This window comes from Tyto alba, unplaced genomic scaffold (genome assembly GCF_018691265.1).
Source record: "Tyto alba isolate M040663 unplaced genomic scaffold, T.alba_DEE_v4.0 Super-Scaffold_38, whole genome shotgun sequence".
Taxonomy (NCBI): Eukaryota; Metazoa; Chordata; class Aves; order Strigiformes; family Tytonidae; genus Tyto; species Tyto alba.
In genome coordinates, this window is record NW_024881313.1 from 40,468,242 (window position 1) to 40,494,969 (window position 26,728).

At 60.4% G+C, this 26,728-nt stretch overlaps 1 protein-coding gene across 1 annotated transcript in view; it reads left to right on the top strand.

Moving 5' to 3' along the window:
- NBEAL2 (neurobeachin like 2) overlaps window positions 1-26,501 on the top strand; it is a 34,566-nt gene extending 8,065 nt beyond the window's left edge. The window contains 54 exon segments of the mRNA XM_042802056.1: window positions 919-1,007; window positions 1,287-1,451; window positions 2,075-2,156; window positions 2,284-2,405; window positions 2,513-2,595; window positions 4,339-4,424; window positions 4,927-5,212; window positions 5,311-5,417; window positions 5,627-5,710; window positions 5,834-5,917; window positions 6,022-6,120; window positions 7,433-8,004; window positions 8,096-8,228; window positions 8,336-8,455; window positions 8,554-8,884; window positions 8,986-9,068; window positions 9,175-9,267; window positions 9,723-9,894; window positions 10,448-10,581; window positions 10,680-10,839; window positions 10,917-11,019; window positions 11,567-11,720; window positions 11,863-12,021; window positions 12,119-12,278; window positions 12,452-12,537; window positions 12,829-13,497; window positions 13,577-13,755; window positions 13,834-13,993; window positions 15,633-15,770; window positions 15,870-16,175; window positions 16,385-16,534; window positions 17,799-17,956; window positions 18,041-18,165; window positions 18,371-18,491; window positions 18,578-18,735; window positions 18,958-19,154; window positions 19,156-19,293; window positions 20,342-20,437; window positions 20,520-20,644; window positions 20,736-20,876; window positions 20,959-21,089; window positions 21,186-21,295; window positions 21,399-21,516; window positions 21,590-21,687; window positions 21,777-21,893; window positions 21,994-22,083; window positions 22,193-22,302; window positions 22,395-22,567; window positions 22,834-22,928; window positions 23,023-23,139; window positions 23,218-23,379; window positions 23,460-23,608; window positions 23,707-23,842; window positions 26,020-26,501. Coding sequence (XP_042657990.1) covers window positions 919-1,007; window positions 1,287-1,451; window positions 2,075-2,156; window positions 2,284-2,405; window positions 2,513-2,595; window positions 4,339-4,424; window positions 4,927-5,212; window positions 5,311-5,417; window positions 5,627-5,710; window positions 5,834-5,917; window positions 6,022-6,120; window positions 7,433-8,004; window positions 8,096-8,228; window positions 8,336-8,455; window positions 8,554-8,884; window positions 8,986-9,068; window positions 9,175-9,267; window positions 9,723-9,894; window positions 10,448-10,581; window positions 10,680-10,839; window positions 10,917-11,019; window positions 11,567-11,720; window positions 11,863-12,021; window positions 12,119-12,278; window positions 12,452-12,537; window positions 12,829-13,497; window positions 13,577-13,755; window positions 13,834-13,993; window positions 15,633-15,770; window positions 15,870-16,175; window positions 16,385-16,534; window positions 17,799-17,956; window positions 18,041-18,165; window positions 18,371-18,491; window positions 18,578-18,735; window positions 18,958-19,154; window positions 19,156-19,293; window positions 20,342-20,437; window positions 20,520-20,644; window positions 20,736-20,876; window positions 20,959-21,089; window positions 21,186-21,295; window positions 21,399-21,516; window positions 21,590-21,687; window positions 21,777-21,893; window positions 21,994-22,083; window positions 22,193-22,302; window positions 22,395-22,567; window positions 22,834-22,928; window positions 23,023-23,139; window positions 23,218-23,379; window positions 23,460-23,608; window positions 23,707-23,842; window positions 26,020-26,124 — 8,319 coding nt within the window. The 3' untranslated portion in view covers window positions 26,125-26,501.
- The last annotated feature ends 227 nt before the right edge of the window (window positions 26,502-26,728 follow it).

Below are 26,728 nucleotides of genomic sequence, written 5' to 3' on the forward strand. Positions count from 1 at the left end.
GACATGGGTGACCCCAGGGTGCAATGGGGGGTGCTGTGGGGCGGGTGGCCCCCGGGGGGAATCGTGCTGTTGCAAAACCGCCAGGCTGGGGGTTGTGTCAGGTGGAGCCTGGCGCTGCCTGCTGATTGGCTGGCAGCTGCCTGGAGGGGCAGGTGCCCCGAGTGCTGATTGGCTGGGATTTGTCTATAGGGGCAGGTGACTCGAGTGCTGATTGGTCAGTGGTTTCGCAGGTTGTTCTGTTCTGGGTGCTGATTGGCCAGCAGCTCCACAGGTTGTTCTGCTCTGCCTGCTGATTGGTCAGAGGTTCCATAAGTTGTTCTGGTCTGCTTGCTGATTGGCCAGCAGCTCCACAGGTTTTTCTGATCTGAGTGCTGATTGGCCAGCAGCTCCACAGGTTGTTCTGCTCTGCCTGCTGATTGGTCAGAGGTTCCATAGGTTGTTCTGCTCTGCCTGCTCATTGGTCAGAGATTCCATAAGTTGTTCTGGTCTGCTTGCTGATTGGCCAGCAGCTCCACAGGTTTTTCTGATCTGAGTGCTGATTGGCCAGCAGCTCCACAGGTTGTTCTGCTCTGCCTGCTGATTGGCCAGCAGCTCCACAGGTTGTTCTGCTCTGGGTGCTGATTGGTCAGAGGTTCCATAGGTTGTTCTGCTCTGCCTGCTGATTGGCCAGCAGCTCCACAGGTTGTTCTGCTCTGCCTGCTGATTGGCCAGCAGCTCCACAGGTTGCCCATTGGCCGGTGCCTCCCAGGTGTGCGCTCACACCCCGGGGGTGCCAACTGACCAGCGGCTCCGGGTGGGGGGCTCGTTCACTCTGGCAGCTGATTGGCTGACACCTTCGCGGTGTCAGTCCCTGTGCGACCTGATTGGCCAGCAGCTCCAGCCCCGCCTCCCCCCCCCCCCCTCCTCCCCCCAATGCAGAAGGACCTCTCCTACCTGCAGCAGTGGCTGGAAGCCTTCGTCATGAACTTCGAGAAGATCATCGCCCTGCCCTCGCTGGAGCCCAGGCGGTGAGGAGCACCCCGGCACCCATGGGTGCTGTGCGGGTGACACCCCATGGGGATGGCGGGGGGGGGGGGACAGGCATGACACCCACAGCTAAATTTGGGGGGTTGCCTTAACGCCGCAAGCGGATGAGCGGCCGTGGTTTTGCAACCATCCGGTTTGACGCTTGGAGGATGGAGCTGGGGGGGGGGGGGGGAGATTTGATGGGGTTGGGGGGGTTGGGGATGGGGGGGGGGTGTCACATCCTGCCACACCCCCCCCCCCCCCCCTTTTCCCCATGGCAGGCCGGAGGAGTCAGTGTCAGAGATCCCGGTGCTGCCGCGGGAGGTGCTGCAGGTGCTGAGCCAGAGGCTGGGTCAGTGCGTGGCCCAGGTCCCGCGGGACGAGGCGGGGGGGGCCAGCCTGGGCCAGGCCCTGCTCCTCCTCAAGTTCTTCATCATCATCTGCAGGTGGGACACAAACACCCCCCCCCAACCCCCCTGCCATCCCTCGGGGGTTTTTTTTGGGGGGGGGGGGGGTGGTCCTGACTTCCCTCTGTCCCTCCACATGCTTTCGGTCTTCCTGGCGCTGCAGGAGCAACCCCAAAGGCAGCCCAGCTCTGCTTCCCCCCAAGTGCTGGGGGAAAAACACACTGAAAGGACATCACACCCCCGCCCCCCCCCCCCCAAAGCATCAGCATCACCCCTCTCCAAAAAAAAAAAAAAAAAAAAAAAAAAAAAAAAGTGCATCATCCCCTCTGAAGTGCATTGCATCACCCCAGAACACAGTATTTTCCCACCCACCTCCCCAAAGAACAGCATCCCCCCCCCCAGGAGTACATCGCGCCCCCCTTGACCCTTCCCCAGGGGTTTGGGGGGGGGGACGACACACCATCCACTTGTGTGTGTGCCCCCCCCCCCCCCCAGTTCCTAGCCACTAAGGGGTTCAGCTGAGGATGTGCCCTGGCTTGCGCCAGCTGCCACATTATCATCCCCCCCACACTCCATGATGCAATAACCCCCCCCCATGGTGCAACAACACCCCCCCCCCCCCATAATGCATTAACACCCCCCCACACAACCCCCCGCTCCAGGAACCTGGAAAACATCCAAGCGGACAAAACCCCCAGCTTCATCCCGGAGGTGCTGAAGCTGCTGCGGGTCTGCGCGAGCCAGGTGAGCGTGCGGGGAGAACCCCCTGCCCCAATTTTTTTGGGGGGGGGGCTCAGCCAGAGGAGGATTTTTTTTTTTTTTTTTTTTTTGGAGGATGGGGGGTGTTAATCCCGCTCCGGTTTCCCGGCAGCTGAAAAATATCCGGGAGGACGAGCGGGGCAGGATGCAGCTGGAGAGCGGGATGCTTTACGCCCTGCATCTCTGCGAGTGTCTCTTCGACCCCTACCAGACCTGGCGGCGGCAGCTGAGCGGGTGAGCGGGGACCCCCCCCCCCCCCCACTTCAACCCTGCATCCCAAAACCTCCCAACCCCCTCCTGCCCCACCCCGCCCCCCTCTCTTTTCACCCCTCTCTTTCCAGGGAAGTCATCAGCGCGAAGGAGAAGAGTAAATACAAGTTTGCCCCGGCCCCTTTGCCCCCCGAGTTTGGCGTCTTCTTCCAAGGTAAAGGGGGGGCCTGTCCCCCCCCCCCACAATTACCTGCTGCAGCCGGGTTTGGGCTCCAGCAGCACGTAGAGGGTCAGTATGGGATCCATGGGTGCATCGAGCATCCCGGGGCAGGTAGAGGATGCTGGGCTGGGGATGGGATCCAGGAGCACATATAGGATCTGGGGGGGCTTATAGTATTCGGGGGTAGGTGTGTGATTTGAGGGCAGATAGAGGGTTGTGTACCTGCCCCTGCAAATATAGGATCCTATACCTGCCCCTGGTTATCCTATACCTGCCCCTGCAAATGTAGGAGCCTATAACTATCCCAGGGTCAGTATAAGATTTGAGAGCAAATACAGGATCCTGTATCTGCCCCAGGACCCCATACGTGCTTGGAGGGGAGGGCAAATATAGGATCCTATACCTGCCCCTGGGTATCACCTACCTGCCCCTGCAAATATAGGATTCTGTACCTGCCCCTGGTTATCCTATGCCCATGCTTGCAAATATAGGATCCTATACCTACCCCAGTTTATCCTATGCCCATGCTTGTAAATATAGGATCCTATACCTGCCCCTGCAAATATAGGATCCTATACCTGCCCCTGGTTATCCTATACCTGCCCCTGGTTATCCTATACCTGCCCCTGCAAATGTAGGAGCCTATAACTATCCCAGGGTCAGTATAAGATTTGAGAGCAAATACAGGATCCTATATCTGCCCCAGGACCCCATACGTGCTTGGAGGGGAGGGCAAATATAGGATCCTATACCTGCCCCAGCTTATCCTATGCCTGTGCCTGCAAATATAGGAGCCTATACCTGCCCCGGGATTGCTATATGATTCAAGGGCAAATACAGGACCCTATATCTACCTCAGGATCACTGTATGATTCAAGGGAAACTATAACGTCCTATACCTGCCACAGGATCAGTATATGATTTGAGGGAAAATACAGTGTCCTATACCTGCCCCTCACAAATATAGGAGCCTATACCTCCTCCTGCAAATATAGGATCCTCTACTTACCCCGGAGCTGATATATGATTTAAGGGCAAATATAGGAGTCTGTACCTGCCGCTGGTTATCCTGTACCTGTCCCTGGAAATAAGGATCCTATACATGCCTTAGGACATCCTTTACCTCCCCTGCAAATATAGGAGCCTATACTTGCCGAAGGATCAGTATATGATTCAACAGCTGATATAGGAGCCTATATCTGCCCTGGGATTGTTTTGTGATTCAGGGGCAAATATAGGACACTGTGCCTATCCCCAGGACTCCATACGTGCCCATATGGGCACATACGTGCTCCCAGGGGCAGGTATAGGATCCTGAAGCAGAAGTTAAATCCTGCACAACCTGGGCGGCCTGCAAAAATCAACGCAAAGGGGATTTTTTTTTTTTTTTTTCCTGGGGAAGCCCCCCAAAAAACCCCCTTCCGAGGCAAAGGCGTTGCAAAAAATCACCTAAAACTCCCACGGCACCCAGCGGCCGGTAAATCACCAAACTGAACCCTATTTTTGAACAAAACCCCATTTTTTTTTAGGACAAAAGCCCCTCCACTGGTGCAACCAGAGCTGCACAGAATTTGAGCATCTTCATCCCTTCCATCATCAATGGGGTCCAGCACCCACATGGGCTGGTTTTCGGGGTGGATTTGGGTAGAAAAGGGATTTTTTTTTTTTCCCCCTTTTTTTTTTTTTTTTAATACTGCTTACTTCCCAAAGTAAATCTTTCCCTCCTCATCCTCGCAGAGAGTTTCCAAGCTGGAGCTCAGCTCCCTGAAATGCTCCAGCTCCGGCTTATCCATCTTTTTGGGGCCATTCTCTCCGGATCCAAGGTAACATTGGGAAGCGGTTGGGGAGGACTTGGGATCATCATCCAAGCGATAAACCCCAAAGCTTTATTTATCCCAAGCGAGATAAACGCTGGAATTAAACTGCTTAATTTTCAAAAGCCTTTAAAAGTCATATTTAAAATTCCAGCCCTAAATTCAGTGCGTTTACCTCAAAGAAAAAAATTAAATTAAAGAGGGGTTTGAGTTGAAGCTGCTCATTCACCACCGGTTCAGCTCTGGGCTGGCAGATGAGAATTTCTCGGCTGAATAAATCTGAGCAGAAATAGCTTTTAATTAACCCAGGGCTTAAAGATCAGGATTTAATTAATAGCTCTGAAATTTGCTTTAAATTAATCTGCACACGCCCAGGAGCGGGGTGCAGCGAGCTGGGTAAAACCTGCAGGGCCGGAGACGTTGAGCCTCCGCCTTAATAAGTCGGGAAAAGGATTTTCAGACCGCGACAGGCGCCACAAAAATCCCGGTTTCCCCCCCACCCTCCTGACAGCCCAACGCGCTGCGGGCCATCACGCCGGCGGCGGTGGAGGTGCTGCTGGGGGTGCTGCAGCGGGGAGGCGGGGGGACCCCCCCGGACCCCGGGTTGTTGGAGCTGGCGTTACGCGGCGTGGTGGCCGTGGTCCACGTGCTGCACGGCGGCAGTCCCGGCGCCGGCCCCGTGCCGTTGCGTGTCCTCCTGGACGGTTACTTCAGGGTGCTCAACTCGGACCTGCCCGTCGCTTCGGTGGCGCCGGAGGCGGCCGGTGGCCTCATCGCTCTCCGGGTGCTCATGCTGGGTAAGGTGGTCGGGGATGGGGATGGATCTGAGGGGCGGGGGGGAGTGGTGGCGGCGGGACGCGGGGTTTGGGGCTGAGCCAACTCCACCTCGTCGTAGATGCCATCCCGGCCATGCTGAGCTGCGAGGACCGGCCGGTCCTCCAAGCCGTCTTTCTCAGCAACAACTGCTTCGAGCACATCATCCGACTCCTCCAAAACAGCAAGGTTGGTGTCCCCCACCCTCGGTGACACAAGAGTTGGGCGCCTTCGTCTCCAGCCTCACCTTCCCTGGCTCTAAACGATGGCCGGGCAGGGTGGCTGCGCTGCAGCAGCATCCGTGGGGTGGGGGACCCTCCATAACCCCTTCCCCTCTTCCCCCCCACGCCGTACTGGGTGCCGTTCCTCGGGGCTGACACCCACCCCGTGTCCCTCAGCTCTACCTCGGCGGCTCACGGGAAGCAGGTGAAGCCCGGGACAAGGGCCCCGCGCGGTCTCCGGATGAGGATGGGCTCCAGCAGGTAGCGCGTGGGGCCACCCCATAACCAAGTGGGGCCACCCGATAACCAAACTGCCAGCCGCGGGTGGGCTGTGTCCCCTCAAGCCCCTAGCTCAGCAGACCCACCACCCCTCTGTCCCCGTAGGCTTTCGACGGCAGTTCCGACGCCATCGCGGTCCACGCCGTCGGGGTGCTCACCGCCATCATGAGCAACTCGCCCTCGGCCAAGGTGGGCAGCGGAGTTGGGCATTTTTCACCTTGTGAGGTGGGCTGGGGTGAAAGCAGCACGTGGTGGGGCTCGGCACAGGGTCCCACCTGCCTGGGTGTTTGCAGGAGGTCTTCAAGGAACGCATCGGCTACGCCCACCTCTACGAGGTGTTGAGGAGCCAAGGCCAGCCAACCCGACGCCTGCTCCAGGAGCTCCTCAACATGGTGAGCAGGCTCGCTTCTCCTCCAAGCGAAGCCCTCGGCGCTGGTGGTTCATGGTAGATCTCTTCCCCCAGCAGCCCCATTCCTTGTCCCTCAGTCCTCTCCACCCTGCTAGTTTCCCGTCATCTTCCTCCTGAAGGATCTTGGTGCCATCTTTAGCTTGGAGTCATGCTCAGCTTTGGGGAGTTTTGAGCCCTTTCTGATATGGTACTGCTTGCTCCGGTACTGCTAGGTGTGGTAGGGTCTCCAAGGTGCCTGATGCACGAGAGTCTCCAAGACAGTAGATACATGGGGGTCTCCAACATGCCTGATGCACAGGAGTTTCCAAACTGCTTGGCAAATGAGGTCTTCAAAATGCTTGATGCATGAAGTTCCTGATATATTTGATGCACGGGAGGTCTCCAAGACCCTTGATGCACAGGGGGTCTCCAAGGCCCTTGATGCACGGGAGGTCTCCAGGGCCCTTGATGCACGGGAGGTCTCCAGGGCCCTTGATGCACGGGAGGTCTCCAGGGCCCTTGATGCACGGGAGGTCTCCAGGGCCCTTGATGCACGGGAGGTCTCCAAGGCCCTTGATGCACGGGAGGTCTCCAGGACCCTTGATGCACGGGAGGTCTCCAGGACCCTTGGTGCACGGGGGTCTCCAAGACCCTTGATGCACGGGGGTCTCCAAGACCCTTGATGCACGGGGGTCTCCAAGACCCTTGATGCACGGGAGGTTTCCAAGACCCTTGATGCACGGGAGGTTTCCAAGACCCTTGATGCACGGGAGGTCTCCAAGACCCTTGGTGCACAAGGATCTCCAAGACCCTTAATGCACGGGAGGTCTCCAAGACCCTTGGTGCACAAGGATCTCCAAGACCCTTGGTGCACGGGAGGTCTCCAAGACCCTTGATGCACGGGAGGTCTCCAAGGCCCTTGATGCACGGGGGTCTCCAAGACCCTTGATGCACGGGAGGTCTCCAAGGCCCTTGATGCACGGGAGGTCTCCAAGGCCCTTGATGCACGGGAGGTCTCCAAGAGCCTTGGTGCACGGGAGGTCTCCAAGACCCTTGGTGCACGGGGGTCTCCAAGACCCTTGGTGCACGGGAGGTCTCCAAGACCCTTGGTGCACGGGAGGTCTCCAAGACCCTTGGTGCACGGGGTTCTCCAAGAGCCTTGGTGCACGGGAGGTCTCCAAGACCCTTGGTGCACAAAGATCTCTGGTATGCTTGATATACGGGCGTCTCCACTGCCAGCCCAGGGTGACCAGGGGCCGGATCCATCCCTCTTGACGGGCTCAGTGCTACACCAACCAGCTCTTGTGTTTTGGCAGGCAGTGGAAGGCGACCACAGGTCTTTCCCGGTGCGCCCCATCCGCAACGAGCAACCCTTGCTCATCCTGCTGGCCTGGCTGCCGGCGCTGGCGTGCCGGGAGCTGCAGGTCTTCCTCTCGGACTGGCTGCGGCGGCTCTGCGAGGCCTCCCTGCCCAGCCGCCTCACCTGCGTCAAGGCGGGCATGGTGGGCTGCCTCCTGGGTGCCCTGGCTACCGAGCCAGCGCTGCCGGCTGCCTGTTCCGAAAATTTACTGGAGCTGCTGCGAGCGTTGGGCAGCCTCTCCATCCGCCCCGGGGAGCTGCGGCAGCTGCTGCGGCTGCTGCGGCACGAGAGGGGTCGGGGAGCCCACCCCTACGCGGCGCCCGTCATCCGGGCGCTCTCGGGGATGGCGCGGGTCGAGGGACCCCCCCGGGCGCTGCAGTGCTTCGACCTGACACCCGGTATGGCGGGGATCATGGTGCCCACCGTCCAGAAGTGGCCCGGCGGCGCCTTCGCCTTCCACGCCTGGTTGTGCCTGAGCGAGGAGGAGCCTGAGCCGCCGGCGAGGCCGAAGAGGAGGCAGCTCTACAGGTGATGCTCAACAGAGGGCCTGGCGGGGCTGAGGTGAGGATGAGGATGGGCAGCACCCCCCCCCGTCCCTACCGTGCTTCGCCTCCAACAGCTTCTTCACAGCCGGCGGGACGGGCTTCGAGGCGTTCTTCACCACCGGCGGCGTGTTGGTGGTGGCCGTCTGCACCAAGAAGGACTACATGACGGTGGCACTGCCGGAGTTTGCCTTCAACGACTCGGCTTGGGTGACCGTCACCCCCCATCCCCACCCCTGTCCCGCTCTCCCACCCCCCCATCAGAGGGGGCAACGAGGACATTCACGGTGCCTGATGCCCCCTCCTTGTCCCCCCAGCACTGCGTTGACATTGTCCACATCGCTGGCCGTCGGCCCTTCGGGCAGAACGTCGTCAGCATCTACGCCGACGGGCACCTGCGGAAGACGGCGCAGCTCCGCTTCCCCTCCCTCCATGAGGTGGGTGGGGGGCCCCCCCTCTCCCGCCGGTGCCCAAGCAAACCCCCTCCCCGCGGCACGCGGCCGGGGGCTTGAGCACGACTCCTTCTCCCTTCCAGTCCTTCACCTCCTGCTGCATCGGCTCCGCGGGCCACCGGACCACCACCACCACTGCCACTGCTGCTGGCCACCCGCCTGCGTCCCACGGGCCGGAGCTGGTCTTCCCCCCGCACCCCACGCTTGGCCGCTCTCAGTCTGTCCCTGCCGCCCTGGGCCCCTACGCTTGGACCCCCACGCAGCCCCCCACGGAGGGGGTCGTGGCCACCACGGCAGCCGGCAGCCAGGACACCGAATGGGGCAGCCCCACCTCCCTGGAGGGTCACCTCGGCTCCGTGGCCATCTTCTGCGAGGCTCTGCAGCAAGCCCAGGTCAAGGCGCTCTTCTGCGCGGGTACGTCAGGGTGGGACGCAGGGGACATCCACAGGGGTGCTGGTGGCAACTGGGGTCTCCTCTACCGTGCCCCAGCTCATCCCCGTCCTCTTCCCCCCCAGGACCAAACGTCACGTCACCGTTTGCGCTGGAAGGGGACTTGGTGGAGCTCAGCAGCAAACTCTTGCTCTACTACACCCCACAGGTGAGGAGAGCCCCCCGCCCTGGGGACAAGGACAGCACTGGTAGACCTTCTACCGTAAGTGACATCTCCAGGAGCATGAGGATGCTCCCATGGTGCTCTCTTCTAGGCCTGCAGGAACAACATCTGTCTGGACCTCTCTCCCAGTCATGGCTTGGATGGGAGGCTGACGGGGCACAAGGTGGTCAACTGGGACATCAAGGTACGCTGGGCGCAGGGTGGCCCGTCATGGCCCGTCCGTCCCATGGTGTGGAGTCAGCTGGGCCCCTCCTGGGGTACGAGGCCAGAGTAGGACCCCCACGAGATGTTGGGTGGCCTTGGTGGTTCCCCTTGACCCTACAGGGACTCTGCCACAGGGCATTGGGTCCACCAGGGACCTGCGCGACGAGTCCCCTAAGGACCCGTTTGCCCCATAGGTCCTCAGCATCCAGGGTGGGCACCAGAGGTGGTGCAGGGGAACGGGTGCTTTTTGGGGACCCGTTTTAGGTTTGTGCTGTAGGCACACCCCGATCTTTGCTAGCCACAGGGCCTGGCTCTCCCCAGCTCAGGCCGAGCCCATGAGCAGGCGGGACGGACCCTGGGTGCATGTGCAACCTCCTCCTCCACGCGGCCGTCACCACGCAGCACCCAGCAAAGCTTCTCGCCTCCCTCCGGCAGGACGTGGTCAACTGCGTGGGTGGGATGGGCGTGCTGCTGCCCCTGCTCGAGCAAGTGGTGTCCAAGAAGGAGGAGCCCGAAGATGAGCAGGAGACCAACGACCTGGTGGGACCAGAGCTGACGTCCTCCAGGAACGCTCAGGGCATGCTCATCCCGCTGGGCAGGTCCTCAGGTGAGGACCTCGTGGGACGTGAAGCAGGATCTGTCCTGCTCAGGTGGCTGGAGGGTAACCCTGTTGCCACGTAGGTGCTGCCTGGACCAGGCTGGTGTCTACCACAGGCAGGAGAGGACTTGCCTGAGGCACCAAGAGTTACGGGGTAATGGAGAAACCGTTGACATCTTTTAATGTTGTTATGACCCAATGAGTCATAAATAAGCAGTTCTGGGAAGATGAAGGTGGCTCCAGCTTGCTTTACCTCCGGCTTGCCTTTGCTTGGAGTCTCTGATGTCTTGTAGTAGGACTAGGTTCATGCAGGAGCCTTCTCCTGCATAGGTGAAACGGGCTTTCTCCCAATACCCAGCTGCTTATTTCCAACCTCAGAGCAACGGAGGTTTCCACTCACGTAAAACTGGAGGAAACAGGCTGAAAAGTTCGCAGAGAGAAGGTGACGGTGGGGTCTCCAGGTTGCCCCTTGCAGGCAGATGATGCAGGCAGCGCTGTCGAAGGTGTTTGGGTGGGCACAGGGCTCACAGCCACCGGTGGGGCTCTGCCCTGTGCCTTGCAGAGAGCAGGCTGGAGAGGAACAGCGTGGCCGCCTTCCTGCTGCTGGTGAAGAACTTCATCCAGAACCACCCAGTGAACCAGGAGAGCCTGGTGCAGTGCCACGGACCGGCCATCATCGGGGCGCTGCTGCAGAAGGTGGGGGGGATGCTACCAAAGGCTCCATCCCACGGTCCCCGGGGCCGTTCCCCAAGGGGGAGGTCGGGGCTCTAAGCCTCCCTTCTTGCCCATGGCAGGTCTCCAGCCCGCTGCTGGACATGAGCACGTTGATGGCCTCGCAGATCCTCATGGAGCAGGTGGCCTCTGAGGGCAGCGGGCTCCTGCTGCACCTTCTCTACCAGCATCTCCTCTTCGACTTCCGCATCTGGAGCAACAGCGACTTCGCCGTCCGCTTAGGTGGGAACTGGGAGGTGGTTGGGGGCTGTTCTCCATCCCAGCCGGCCTCCACAGCTGCTCACATCTTCTCCCTCCAGGTCATATCCAGTATCTGGCCAACGTTGTAAAGGACCACAAGCAGCGCATCCGCAAGAAGTACGGGGTGCAGTACGTCCTCGACTCCATCCGGACGTACTACGGGTGAGCTGAACCCCCTAACACTGACATGGTGGTGGGCTTCGCCCCTTGGAGCTACAGTTTGAGGCAGACACTCTTTGCTTGGGGAAATATCTCCCCTCCGAGCACCTCATGGGAGAACCTTCCAGTGTGGGAGCATGGTGGTGGGCGCAGGACCTTCCACTCCCCATGGCCATGCCTCATTCCCAAACCTCCACCCAGATCTCTGACCCCAAATCCACACCGCCCCCCCCCCCCCAGTGTCTCACCAGCAGCAACTGGGATCATGGTGGTTTCTGCAACGAGCTGATGCGCTTTGCTTGTCTGACCCGATGCGTTTCCGCACGCCCGTGACACTGGGGTTGCTCGTACCCTGCAGAGACCCAAACGTGTGGGGCGGATGTTTCCCAGTGGGCAGGGTTGGCCAGAAGGAATATCCACACTGGGCTGTCTTGGAGCTCCTCAGGCTTCATGGTGGGATTTGGGATCATGCTGGCGATGGGTGACAAGGGGCGAGGGGGGTGGCTGTGCACGTCCCCAGAGGGAATGCCCACGCGTGTCTGTCCATCAGCACCTCCAGGGAGAAGACCACAGCCGCCGACGACATCAAAACAGTGCAGACTTCCCTCTTCAGCCTGGTGAAGGATTTCTTCTGCAGGAGCTTCTCTGGGGAGGAGATGCAGAGCTTGCTGAACTACGTGGCCGGGGCACAGGATGAGCAGCAGGTATGGCACCAAGCCACCTGGGTCCCCAAACGCCTCCATGCGCCGTGGGCTCACCCGGTGCTCGGCAGCAGATAGGGAGAAGTCATTGAGGTCCTGGTGGGGCGCACGGAGGGCAGTGGACAACCGGCCCCGTGTCCTGCAGGTCTGCGGGGCACTGGAGGTGATCCACAGCCTGCTGAAGGGCTCGCCTGCCCAGGAGCAGCTCTTCACCTTCCTCTTTGAGCCAGGCCACGTGGAGGTCCTCTTCTCACTGCTGGTGCAGAAGAAGTTCTCGGATGAAGTGCGGGAGAGGGTCTTCAAGGTAAAGCAGGTCCCTAGCGCCAACCTCTTGCCATCTCCATCAGCTGGGGACTTCGCTGCAGCGGGGTGGCCACTTCTCTCTCTCTCTCTCTCACCAGGTCCTCTACAAGATGCTGAAGTACGAGAAGGTCCCTGAGCGCAGCAAGAACCGCCTGAAGCTGAAGGACATCGGGTACCAGGGGCTCATCGCCTGCCTCAGTGACGTCCCCAGCTCCATGCTGCTCTTCCGCTGCCTCTCGGAGCAGGTCCTCGGGGCAGGTACCATGTGCCCTTACAAAACCAGGCTGGCCACCCGTCCTGAACGCGTGCCATGGGGTCATGACTGGTGGCTTCCCATGAGGCTCAGCTGGTCTTGGGGATGGGGGGTCTTTGGTGGCTTTTGGAGACAGAAGGAGGTGTCCCACCACAGTACTGTCTCTCCTTGTCCATAGACCCTCCCAACTACAAGGACCTAGTGGCTGTGGTTTACCTGTCTCACCGGGCTGAGCTGACCGTCCGGCTCGATATTTGCCGCAAGGTGAGCAGGCCCGTGGGTGCAAGGGGCTGTGACTGAGTTGTCACCTGGGGGCTGAGCTCCCTGGGCCATGCCCAAACGTAGGGACCATGGGGATGGTGGTACCTCCCCATGCGTGGGGCCGCCAGTGTGTGGATGTGCCACCGTGGAGGTGGCGCAGCCCCAGCACCCCGTGATGGTTATGGAGGATCTGGGGTGCTCAGAACCAAGCATCCTGCCCCTTGGAGGGGACGACCCACCAGGAACTGGGGCAACATCATCGGGTCTCCCCTCCCCCCTTGCTTTCTCTTGCAGCTCTTCCACTTGATCTACGGGCAGCAGGACATGGTGAAGCAGCTGGCGAGGTTGGCTGGCTGGCAGGACACGCTCACCAAGCTCTACGTCAAGGAGTCCTATGAGTCCCGCCAGCACAGCCTGAGCAACGCGGGCAACGGGGGCTGCCTGGAGCTCCTCCGCCTCTCGGACCCCTCCAGCAAGGAGGGGGTGAGCCCACCACCAGCTGAGCTGCAGGAGCTGGACGTCTTCCTGCCACTGGGCTACGAGGCCTCAGACCAGGAGCTCTCTGAGGGCTTCTCCGACCACTCCATCTCCCCCAGCGGCCACACCAAGTCCTTCCACTCTTACCACTTCAAGTCTTTCGACTCCTCCGACCGGGCCAGTCGCTCATCCTCCAACCCTGGCGATGGTCCTCCCTTCGATGGTGTCTACCACCCGCTCTCACCCTTCTCCACCTCACCCTTTGACCTGGGTCTTGACCTGGCCAGCACCAGCTCCATCGCCACGGCCGAGAGCGGCACACAGACCCCCGCCAGCGGCCCTGGCACCCCCTCACCCCTGGAGAGCTTCAAGCCCTTCCCGGGAATGCGAGCGCGCAAGAGCTCCAGCCTCTCAAACGTCCTAGATGAGAGCAGCTACCAGGATGCGCTGCCCAGTGACAACGTCTCCAACACCAGCAACCCCCAGGTGAGCCCCAAACCGTCGTGCCCACCACCCTGGGCTACGCTGGGCACCGGAGTGCTCATCCTTCCTCTCCCGTTGACAGCAAACACCCGAGGAGGAGCTGTGCAACCTCTTGACCAACATCATCTTCTCGGTGACTTGGCGTGGGGTGGAAGGCTGGGACGACGACGCGTGGAGGGAGCGCGGGCAGGTCTTCTCCGTCCTCACCAAGCTGGGGACGGCGTGCGAGCTGGTGAGGCCCCCTGACGAGATCAAGCGCAGGTGAGTCCTACCCAGGTCCGGGTGGGGGCATCCCTCCCGAGGGAGGACCACCCTACGGAGCCACCTGCTCTCCGGCAGCCTCCTGGAGATGATGCTGGAGTCGGCGCTGACGGACCTGAAGGAGTCGGGGCCGGCCACCCTGCCCGGTCTCACCCACAATGCCCTCAAGCTGCTGCGCCTGCTCCAGGATTTCTTGTTCTCCGAGGGACACAACAACCAGGCCCTGTGGAGCGAGAAGGTGGGTGGGCACAAGCGGGGGGGTTCCTGATCCCAAACCTGAGCTCTGAGCCCTAATGCCAACCCCTGGCCCCTGATGTTCGCCCTAACCCTAAACCCTGCCCCTACCTGGAGCCCTTCAAGCTAACCTCTGTGCCTTATTCCTAAACCATAACTCTAACCCACGACCAGTAAATCAAATCCTAACCCTAAACCTCAGCCCTAGCCCTACGCCCGTGCCATAAACTCCAACTCTAACCCTAAGCTTTAAACATAACCCTGCACCCTTGCTCTGAAGCCCAATCCTATACCCTAGCCCTTAATTCTAATCCTTAACCCCAATCCTGCAACTTTATGATAAACCCAAATTCGATACTCTAATCCTATATGTTAAGATCTGACCCTAAACCCTATCCCTCACTCCTAACCAGTAAATCTAACACCTGCTGTAAACCCTAACCCCTAATCCTAAGTGATAACCTTAACCCTACACCCTTACCATAAATCCAATCCCCTAGCCTTATACCATAAGGCATAACCCTAACCCATAACCCTAACTCGTAGCCTGTAAATCTAACCATACCTCCTAAATCCTAATCCTAAGCCTTAACCCTACATCATTCTCATAAACCACAACCCTTAATCCTAACCCTACACCCTTAATATAAACCAAAACCCCAAATCCTAACCTTAACTCATGACCTGTAATCTAACCGTACCTCCTAAATGCAAACCCTAAATCTTAACCCTACATCCTTGCCATAAAGCTCAACCCTAACCCCAATTCTACACCCTAGCCCTAACCACAGTCCTAAACCTTAACCCTAACCCCACAACCTTACTGTAAATATAACCCTATACTCTAACCCCATATGCTCAGATCTAACCCTAAGCCTTATCCCTAACTCATATCCATAACTCTTGCTATAAACCCTAACCCTACACTATTGTTGGAAACCCTAATCCTGATCCTAAACCCTGACCCTAACCCTTAAACCTAAACTTTAACCTTAACCCTGCACCCTCACTGTAAACCCAAAACCCCAGCCCTATACTCTAAGGTCTAACCCTAAACCATAACCCTAATTCATAACTGTACCTCCTAAATCCTAATCCTAAACTTTATCCCTACATCCTTGCCATAAACCTCAGCCCTAACCCCAATTCTGTGCCCTAGCCCTAAACCCAATCCCAACCCTTAACGCTAACCCTACAACTTGACTGTAAACCGAAATCCTAATCCTATACCCTACAACCTAACCTTCACTCATAATTTATAAATCTAACTGCACCTCCTGAATCCCAATCCTAAACCTTGACCCTACATCCTTCCCATAAACCTCAACCCTAACCCCAGTTCTATACCCTAGCCCTAACCCCGGTCCTAACCCTTAACCCTCACCCTACACCCGTACCGTAAACCCATACCCTAAACCCCAACCCATAAACCTTATGCCAAACCTCAACTAGCTTGTCATTAGTGTTACGAGTTGGGGCTCTACCCTACCCCTAAACCCTAATCCTAACCCCTGCCCGCAACCCAAACCCAGGTCAAGCAAAGCCGAGGGTGGCTGGGTGATGGGTTAGACCTGGTGGCTTTGCGGAGGGGTTTGGCCGGGCAGGGGGCGGGGGGGCTCACTGTGCCCCCACTCCCCCCCCAGATCTACGAGGGGGTGAGCAGTCTGCTGGACAAACTGGGCGTCTGGTACCACCTGGCCAACGGCACCTCCGACCTCAAGGAGATGGCCCAGACGGGTCTACGCGTCCTCGTAGGCTACATCATGCTGCAGGACCCGCAGGTGGGTCACTCCTTCCTGGGCCTCGGGGTGAGACCCCAGCCCGTGGTGGCCCCCATTTGATGTCCCGTGTGTGTGTGTGTGTCCCCACCTTGCCTTCAGCTGCACTCGCTGGCGTACGTGAAGCTCCACAGCCTGCTGCAGACCGCCTCAGCCCCCAAAAAGGATGAGGCCTGCTACCTGCTGGGCAAGCTGGAGACCCCGCTGCGACGCTCGTTGGACGCCAAGTCGGAGACTTTCTCCTGGTTGGTGCCCATCGTCCGCACGCTCATGGACCAGTGCTACGAGACCCTGCAGCTGCACCTCTTCCTGCCCTCGCTGCCCCCCACCAACGGCAGCCCCACTTTCTATGAAGACTTCCAGCTCTTCTGCACCACGCCGGAGTGGAGGGCCTTCATCGAGAAGCACGTGGGTGCCGTGGGGCGTGGGGTGGCACTGCTGTTGGGGAAACACCTTCCCATGCTGAGAGATGGGTCCGTGCTGTGGTGGGATCCCCGTGTCACCGGGTGGGGACAGCAAGGGTGACCTCCAGGGCAGGGATGCTCATAGCCCGAGTGATGGTTGGTGGGTGCCAAGCCTTGCAAACACCTCCCTTCTCCTTCTGGTTCTCTCGGTAGGTGCAGCCCACCATGGCCCAGTTTGAGATGGACACCTTTGCCAAGAGCCATGACCACATGTCCAATTTCTGGAACTCCTGCTACGATGCCATGATGAGCAGCTCCCAGCGGCGGGAGCAGGAGAAGGCGGTCAGCCGCAGGATGTTCCAGGTACTGCCTGCTCCTCGCCCCTGAGATGTCACCTTGGGGATGTCCAGTAGCTAAAGGGGACCTACAAGAAAGCTGGAGAGGGACTTTCTACAAGGGCATGTAGTGATAGGATGAGGGGTAACAGTTTTAAACTGAAAAACGGTGGATATAGGTTAGATCTAAGAAATTGTTCCCTGTGCGGGGGGGGAGGCGCTGGCCCAGGGTGCCCAGAGCAGCTGTGGGTGCCCCCTCCCTGGAAGGGTTCAAGGCCAGGTTGGACAGGGCTGGGAGCCCCCTGGGCTGGGCGAAGGGGGCCCTGCCCGGGGCAGGGGGATTGAGACTGGATGGTCTTTAAGGTCCCTCCCAACTCAAACCATTCCAGGATTCTATGTGCTCCTCATCTTGGGGACATGCTCCTCATCCCAAGGATGTCATCCAGGGGATGCGCTCCTTGCTCTGGGGATGTCATCCTAGGGACCTGCTCCTCTCCCTGGGGGTTTTAATCCTGGGGCTGTGCTCCTCATGCCGAGGATGTCATCCTGGGGGACATCCTCCTCAGGATGTGCATCTTAGCCCAGGGTCGTCATCCCAGGGTCATGGGGGTGAGCTTGTCACTCCAAGGATGTCATCCCGGAAACATGCTCCTCACTCTGGGAACATTAATCCTGGGGACGTGCTTTTCACCCTGGGAATGTGGGAATGTCATCCTGGGGAGATCATCCTTACTCTGGGGACATCGTCCTCAGGATGTGGGGACATCGTTCTGGGGACATGCTCCTCATCTTGGGGATGTCATCCCAGGGATGTTCTCATCATCCCAGGGACATCATTCCAGGGATGTGCTCCTCACCTTGAGTACATGCTCCTCACCCCAGGGACATCACCCAAGGACATCATCCTGGAGATGTGCTCCTCACCCCTAAGACGTCACCCTGGGGATGTGCTCCTCACTCTGGGAATGCCAGGGACATGCTCCTTGCCCCAGGGACATACTCCTCTTCCTGGGGACAATAATGCTGGGGATGTGCTCTTCATCCCAGGGATGTCATCCTGGGGACATGCTCCTTGCCCTGGGGTCACTGCCCTCAGGAGGTGCTCCTCATCCTGGGGATATCATCCTGGGGATGTGCTCCTCACCCCAAGGACATCGTCCCAGGGATGTGCTCCTCACCTCAGGGACATTCTCTTCACCCTGGGGACATCACCCCATGGACATGCTCCTCATCTCAGGGTTGTCCTCAAGCCCCAGCCCTGCTGTCACTTCACTCTCCTGCTCCCTTGGCAGGAGCTGGTGCTGGAGCCATCGTCAAAGCGCTCCAGGGCGGAAAATGCCCGGCACGCCAACGTGCTCAAGCAGGCCAACAACCACCACAGCACCGTGCTGAAGCAGTGGCGGTCCCTGTGCCGCCTCCTCACCTCGCCCCGCTCCGCCTGGGCCGACCGGTGAGCCCCTGCCTCCCATCCCTGGGGAGGGATGGCACGGCTGGGGGTCCCCAGGGTGCCTCACCCCCCCCACCTGCCCCCCAGGAACCCACCAGAGGTTCGCTGGAAGCTGTCGAGCGCTGAGACCTACTCTAGGATGAGGCTGAAGTTGGTGCCCAACCTGAATTTTGACCAACACTTGGAGGCCAGTGCCCTGCGGGACAATTTGGGTGAGGCTGATGGAGGTGGGGCACCCAAGGGTGCCCTCATGCCATGGGCAAGGGGTTGTCACCAGCTGGATGCACGTGGTGGGGTTGAACTGGGAGCTGTCATGGACCCTGTTGGGGTTAGGGGGTGGGATGGGGGCCCTTCAGAGGACTTTGTGACCCAGCTGTGGGGGGCCAGGAGGGCCTGCTGACCCCCTCCTCATTTCAGGAGCTGATCACCTCCACAACCCCGCTGAGTCCCTCCCGCTCGCCATGGCCAAGGAGGCCAAGGTGAGTGAACTGGAGGATGACCAACTGGCCGAGGAGGACCTCCCCGTCCTGGACAACCAGTGAGTGTCCCCATCCCTTGCCATGGTGCTGTCTCGCCCAGGCTGGGGGTGTCACCGGGGTCTCCTCGTCCCACTGTGTCACCCAGAGCTGAGCCCAAGGAGCAGAACCAGCGGGAGAAGCTGGTGGTCTCAGAGGACTGCGAGCTCATCACGACGGTGGCCGTGGTCCCCGGCCGCTTAGAGGTGACAACCCAGCACGTCTACTTCTACGATGGCAGCAGCGAGAAGGAGGAGACAGAGGGAGGTAACGGCATGTGCTCCTTTTGGGGGGCGGCGGGGGGGTCCCCCACCCATCCCATCTCCCTCAGAAGCCCGTCAGGCCGGGTGCTGGTTGTGTTGGAGGTGGGCTCCTCACGGCCCCAGAGCGATGCTGGCCCTGATCCCTGCCTCAAGATTGGGGGTCCAGGTGGATGGTGACACCCGTGGGGCTTCTGTGCCCACCACCCCCGCCCCGGTATCTCGACAGGGATCGGCTACGACTTCAAGCGCCCCTTGTCCCACCTGCGTGAGGTCCACCTGCGCCGCTACAACCTGCGCCGCTCCGCCCTCGAGCTCTTCTTCATCGACCAGGCCAACTACTTCCTCAACTTCAAAAAAAAGGTGGGTGGTGGCACCCTTCCCTCTACCGTCCCCAAAACCTTCCCGGTGCCACGGCACCGCCCGGACTGTGACCACTCCACATCTTCTCACTCAGGTGAGGAACAAGGTCTACTCCTGCATCCTTGGCCTGCGTCCCCCCAGCCAGATCTACTTCGGCAGCCGGTCGCCCCAAGAGCTGTTGAAAGCCTCGGGGCTCACACAGGTACTGGCCCCTCCTTGCCCAGCCCCACCCCATATCTCCTCTTCCTGGATGGCAAAGGGGAGGGTGCCAGCGTGGGACCAGGAATGGCCACGGGACTAGGAATGGTCTGAGACCAAGGATGGCCCGTGGGACCAGGGATGGCCATGGGTTGGAGATGGCCTTGGGACCAGGGATGGCCGTGGAATGGGGTGACCATGGGACCAGGAATGGTCTGAGACCAAGGATGTCCCATGGGACCAGGGATGGCCATGGGTTGGAGATGGCCTTGGGACCAGGGATGGCCATGGAATGGGGTGACCATGGGACCAGGAATGGTCTGAGACCAAGGATGGTCATGGGACCAAGGATGGCCATGGGTTGGAGATGGCCTTGGGACCAGGGATGGCCGTGGAATGGGGTGACCATGGGACCAGGAATGGTCTGAGACCAAGGATGGTCATGGGACCAGGAATGGCCATGGGTTGGAGATGGCCTTGGGACCAGGGATGGCCATGGAATGGGGTGACCGTGGGACCAGGAATGGTCTGAGAACAAGGATGTACCATGGGACCAAGGATGGCCATGGGTTGGAGATGGCCTTGGGACCAAGGATGGCCATGGAATGGGGTGACCATGGGACCAGGAATGGTCTGAGACCAAGGATGTCCCATGGGACCAGGGATGGCCATGGGTTGGAGATGGCCTTGGGACCAGGGATGGCCATGGAATGGGGTGACTGTGGGACCAGGAATGGTCTGAGACCAAGGATGGTCATGGGGCCAGGAATGGCCATGGGTTGGAGATGGCCTTGGGACCAGGGATGGCCATGGTATGGGGATGCCCAATGGCTGAGGGATGGCTGTGGGACCAGGGATGGCCATGGGACCAGGGCTGGTTGTGGGATGGGAATGGTCATGGGTTGGGGATGGCTGTGAGACCAGGGACAACTGTGGTGGCAGGGATGGTCCGAGACGGGATGGCCATGGGACGGGCACAGCCATGGGGTGGGAGTGTCTGCCCCATCTCCTGCCACCCCCAGCCCATCTCAGCCCCCCTCCCTTCACTCCAGAAATGGGTCCTGCGGGAGATCTCCAACTTCGAGTACCTCATGCAGCTGAACACGATCGCAGGGCGCACCTACAACGACCTCTCCCAGTACCCCGTGGTGAGCCCCGTGTCCCCTCCTCCGTCCCCCCCAGTGAGCTCGTGCCTTGCCCCAGCCTCACCCACCTCTCACCCCCACCCAGTTCCCCTGGATCCTGCGGGATTACGTCTCAGAGACCCTCGACCTCACCGACCCGGCCGTGTTTCGGGACCTGTCCAAGCCCATCGGGGTGGCCAACGAGCGGCACGCCCGGGATGTGAAGGAGAAGTGAGTACCCCAAAAACGAGGGGTGGGGGACGCAGGGAGGGCTTAGCTGGCTCCTGGTGCGCCCGCCCCGCCACGCACACCTCGCCCCCAGGTACGAGAGCTTCGAGGACCCCACGGGCACCGTGGACAAGTTCCACTACGGCACGCACTACTCCAACGCGGCGGGCGTCATGCACTACCTGATCCGCACCGAGCCCTTCACCACCCTCCACATCCAGCTGCAGAGCGGCAGGTGGGCAACCCAGTGGGTGCACCCCGGGGAGGGGACATTCTGGGGGACAAGCGGGCTCCGACCGGGTGTCCTGTGCCACCAGGTTTGACTGCTCGGACCGGCAGTTCCACTCGGTGCCAGCGGCATGGCAAGCCCGCATGGAGAACCCCGTGGACGTCAAGGAGCTCATCCCTGAGTTCTTCTACTTCCCCGAGTTCCTGGAGAACCAGAACGGTGAGGGGCACCCATCACCCCCGCCGTGGGGACAGCACCCGTGGGAGCGTGGCGGGGGTCGGGGTCCCTCACCCCCCCTGCCTTCTCTGCCTTCAGGTTTCGACTTGGGCTGCCTGCAGCTCTCCAACGAGAAGGTGGGCGACGTGGTGCTGCCCCGGTGGGCGCGCTCCCGCGAGGACTTCATCTACCAGCACCGCAAAGCCCTGGTGAGGTGGTGGAGCTCACCCAGACCTCTCCCTCCTCCACTCCCACCCCCTGGGGTGGGGTGGGCATTCCTGGCCCACCCTGATTTGCCCCATCCTCGGACAGGAGTCCGAGTACGTCTCGGCCCACCTCCACGAGTGGATCGACCTCATTTTCGGGTACAAGCAGCGAGGCCCGGCTGCCGTGGAGGCCCTCAACGTCTTCTACTATTGCACCTATGAAGGTGAGCGGTGGGGCAGGGAGGTGGGGGGGACACCTACCAGGTGGCCCCCCCCACGACCATCCCCATCCCCCAGGGGCCGTCGACCTGGACGCCATCGCCGATGAGACGCAGAGGAAAGCTCTGGAGGGCATCATCAGCAACTTTGGGCAGACGCCCTGCCAGCTGCTCAAGGTAGCTCCTACCCCCACCCCCAAAAACATATAACCCTTTTTGGGGGGCCGCCCCCCACCCCTTCTCATGCGTTCCCTCACCCCCTCCAGGAACCCCATCCTGCCCGGCTGTCAGCAGAGAGCGCTGCCCGGAGGCTGGCCCGCCTCGACACCCGTTCACCCAACGTCTTTGAGAACCTGGACCAGCTCAAGTCCTTCTTTGTGGAGGTGAGGACAACCCTGAGGGGGCGAGGGGGGGGTCCCTGGCCAGGACTAGGGGTGGGGATGGTGACCAGGAGGGTGCCCACTGGTTACTGTCTCCCCGCAGGGCATCAGCGATGGGGTGGCCCTGGTGCAAGCCGTGGTCCCCAAGAACCAGGCGCACTCCTTCATCACTCAGGGATCACCCGACGTCCTGGTGAGTGGAGGGAAACTGAGGCACGGGCGCGTGCTGCTAGCCCAGGGGGGCCAGGACCCAGACCCCAGGAGGTGGGAGCTATGTCACCTCCATCTCCATCTCTGCCCAGGTCACCGTGAGTGCCAACGGCTTGTTGGGGACCCATAACTGGTTACCCTACGACAAGAACATCTCCAACTACTTCAGCTTCACCAAAGACCCCACTGTCTCCAACGCAAAGTGAGTCGGGCACGTGGTCCCCAGGGGTGGTCCCTGGAGGTGCCACCAGCCCACCCGTGGCTCTGCCACCATCCCGTGTCCCTCCCCACCAGGACCCAGCGCTTCCTGCAGGGCCCCTTCGCCCCCGGCGCGGACCTCTGCTCCCGCACACTGGCCGTGTCCCCCGACGGGAAGCTGCTCTTCAGCGGGGGACACTGGGACAACAGCCTCCGCATCACCTCGCTGGCCAAAGGGAAGGTTGTTGGGCACATCACCCGGCACATAGGTACGTCCTCCAGCGATGGTGAAGGTCTGATGATGCCCCAATGGGTTTGTAGGGCCATGGGAACGCAGGGGACACGTGAGCGGGCAGGGGACATCTCCCAGTGTCTCCCGTCTTCTGGGGACAGGCCAGGCTCCATCGCAGAGCTGGGGTGGGGTTAGGGTTAGCAGGATCCCCGCACCCCAAAACACATCTTGGTGTCATCCCGCGGGGCCGGGGTGCCGAGCGTGGTGGAACAGGACCTCCTGGTGTCCCTCTGGGTGTCACAGATGTTGTCACCTGCCTGGCGCTTGACCTCTGCGGCATCTACCTCATTTCTGGATCCCGAGACACCACCTGCATGGTGTGGCAGGTCCTACAGCAGGTAGGGGGGTTGACCCTTACCCCACGCTCCGGCCGGGAGCTTGTGGTGGGTGCTTGCCACCAGGTCACCGAGGTCCCCGTGTCCCCAACACCAGGGTGGGTTTTCCAGTGGCTTGGCTCCCAAACCCGTCCAGGTCCTGTACGGCCACGACGCCGAGGTGACGTGCGTGGCCATCAGCACCGAGCTGGACATGGTGGTGTCGGGCTCCAAGGTGAGTTGGGGTGGTGGGGCGGGCGGCAAGGTTGGGGGGTGCCGCCATCGCTCCACCCGTGTCCCCTTCCTCCCGTAGGACGGCACCATCATCATCCACACCATCCGCCGGGGGCTCTTCATCCGGTCCTTGCGGCCGCCCGGTGAGAGCTCACCACCCGCCGTCCTCTCCCACCTGGCTGTGGGGCCGGAGGGGCAAGTGGTGGCCCAGACCGCCGTTGGTCAACGGGCCTGCTTGAAGGTATGGCCAGGTGTCCCTGCGCCCTCGCCCTCGTCCCCGTCAGCGCGCGTGGTGCCCCCCCTCTTCGCTCTGTCTTGCAGGACAGGTTCGCGCTGCACCTCTACTCGGTGAACGGGAAGCACCTCTCCTCCGTCCCCTTGGACGAGGAGGTGACCGCCATGTGCTTGACCGAGGACTTCGTGGTGCTGGGGACCATGCAGTGCGGGCTGGAGATCCGTGACCTCCAGAGGTAAAGGCTGCCACCCACCTTGCCCCACCTCAACCACCCCCTCGGGGTGTTCAGGGTGGGGCTCGAGGGGTCCCATCCCACCGTTTTTCTTCTCCCAGCCTCCGGGTGGCCGTGCCCCCCGTGCCCATGCGGGTGCCCGTCCACAGCGTCTCGGTCACCAAGGAGAAGAGTCACATCTTGGTGGGGTTGGAGGATGGCAAGCTCATCGTGGTGGGGGCTGGGCAGCCTGCTGAGGTGAGCGTGGTGGTGGGGCTGGGTGGGGGCTTGTGCCTCGGTGTCCACGGGGTGCTGCTGGTCTGGGGAGCTCTGCTTGTCCTCCTTGCCCTCTGGAGAGGAGGAGGACAGGGGTGGGGTGGGGTGGGGGAGATAAAGGGAGGAGGATGTGAGAAAGGGAAGGAGGTGGAGGTGAAGATGGGGAAGGGGGTGGAGGTGGAGATGGGGAAGGGGGTGGAGGTGGAGATGGGGAAGGGGATAGAGGTGAAGATGGAGAAGAGGGTGGAGATGGAGATGGGGAAGCGGATGGAGGTGGAGATGGGGAAAGGGATGGGGAAGGGGATGGAGATGGACACAGAGATGGGGAAGGGATGGAGGTGGACACAGAGATGGGGAAGGGATGGAGGTGGACACAGAGATGGGGAAGGGATGGAGGTGGACACAGAGATGGGAAAGGGATGGAGGTGGACACGGGGAAAGAGACAGGGAAGGGGATGGAGATGGAGATGGGGAAGGGGGTGGAGGTGAAGATGGGGAGGGGGAAGGGGATAGAGGTGAAGATGGAGAAGAGGGAGGAGGTGGAGATGGAGATGGGGAAGCGGATGGAGGTGGAGATGGGGAAAGGGATGGGGAAGGGGATGGAGATGGACACAGAGATGGGGAAGGGGATGGAGATGGACACAGAGATGGGAAAGGGATGGAGGTGGACACAGAGATGGGGAAGGGATGGAGGTGGACATGGGGAAAGAGACAGGGAAGGGGATGGAGGTGAAGATGGGGAAGGGGATGGAGGTGGAGATGGGGTAGGAGATGGGGATGAGGATGGAGATGGAGGTGGAGATGGACATGAGGAAAGGATGGAGGTGGACATGGGGAAAGGGATGGAGGTGGACATGGAGATGGGGAAAGGATGGAGGTGGACATGGGGAAAGGGATGGGGAAGGGGATGGAGATGGACACAGAGATGGGGAAGGGATGGAGGTGGACACAGAGATGGGAAAGGGATGGAGGTGGACATGGGGAAAGAGACAGGGAAGGGGATGGAGGTGGAGATGGGGATGGAGGTGAAGATGGGGAAGGAGATGGGGATGAGGATGGAGATGGAGGTGGAGATGGACATGAGGAAAGGATGGAGGTGGACATGGGGAAAGGGATGGAGGTGGGGAAGGGGATGGAGGTGAAGATGGGGAAGGGGATGGAGGTGGAGATGGGGAAGGAGATGGGGATGAGGATGGAGATGGAGGTGGAGATGGACATGGGGAAAGGATGGAGGTGGACATGGGGAAAGGGATGGAGGTGGACATGGAGATGGGGAAAGGATGGAGGTGGACATGGGGAAAGGGATGGGGAAGGGGATGGAGATGGACACAGAGATGGGGAAGGGATGGAGGTGGACACAGAGATGGGAAAGGGATGGAGGTGGACATGGGGAAAGAGACAGGGAAGGGGATGGAGGTGGAGATGGGGATGGAGGTGAAGATGGGGAAGGAGATGGGGATGAGGATGGAGATGGAGGTGGAGATGGACATGAGGAAAGGATGGAGGTGGACATGGGGAAAGGGATGGAGGTGGGGAAGGGGATGGAGGTGAAGATGGGGAAGGGGATGGAGGTGGAGATGGGGAAGGAGATGGGGATGAGGATGGAGATGGAGGTGGAGATGGACATGGGGAAAGGGATGGAGGTGGACGTGGAGATGGGGAAAGGATGGAGGTGGACATGTGGAAAGGGATGGAGATGGGGAAAGGATGGAGGTGGACATGGGGAAAGTGACGGGGAAGGGGATGGAGATCGGGATGAAGGTGGAGAAGGAGAAGGGGATGGAGATGGGGAAGAGATAGAGGTGGAGGTGGAGATGGGGAAGGGGATGGAGGTGAAGATGGAGATGAGGAAGGGATGGAGTTGGAGATGGGGTAGGGATGGGGAAGGAGATGGAGGTGGTGATGGGGAAGGGATGGAGGTGGGGAAGGGATGGAGATGGAGATGGAGGTGGGGTTTGGAAAGGGGACGGTGCTGGGAGAAGCGCTGGGGCCAGGGGTTTGGAAGGGGAAGGGGCTGAGTGTGGGTGGAGTGAAGGAGCGGGGCTGGAAGGGGATGTGTGGTGGGGCAGGGACGGTCGGGAGGGGAGGGAGATGAGGATGATGGGGGTGGGGGTGGGGAGAGGCCGAAGGCGAGGTGCTCACCAACCCACCCCCCCCAGGTGCGGCCCGGCCAGTTCCACCGGCGGCTCTGGCGTTCCACGCGCCGCATCTCCCAGGTCTCGGCCGGCGAGACGGAGTACAACCCCCCCGAGGGCAAGGCCTAGAGCCCCCCCCCAAAGGGGCACCCCCCGCACCCCCAAAAGCCAGGGTTGGGGGGAAGGGGGGGGAGCGGGCAGAGAGCCCCACACCCTGCTCAGCCCATCGCCTGTGGCCTTATCCAGCCCCCACTGTGGGGGGGGTATAAAATTGCCACACACACCCCCACACACACACACAATTTTAGGGGGACACGTCCCCCCTCCCTGAGGAGGGAGGGGGGAGGAGGAGGAGGAGGCAGGGACCCCTCGCTGGGAAGGGGGGTGCCATGTCCCTCCCCCCCCAACCCCACCCCACCATGCCCGCTGGCCAGGAGCCGACCGGTGTGTCCCCCCCCTCTTCCTGACCTGCCCCCCCCCCCTTCGCCTCACCCCGTTCCTTTTTTTTTTTTTTTTTCTATCCATTTTTAGATCTTTTACAGAAAAAAAAAAAAAAAAAAAAAAAAAAAAAAAAAGAATAATAATATATCTATGGGAAATACAGGCGTGCAAGTCTGCCCTGCGCCGGATGGGGGGGGGGGGTTAGGGTGACACCCCCTCTAACTGTGTGTGTGTCCCCCCTGAACTGTGGGGGGGGCCCAGCCAGCATGGGACACACGTGTCACGAGCGTGG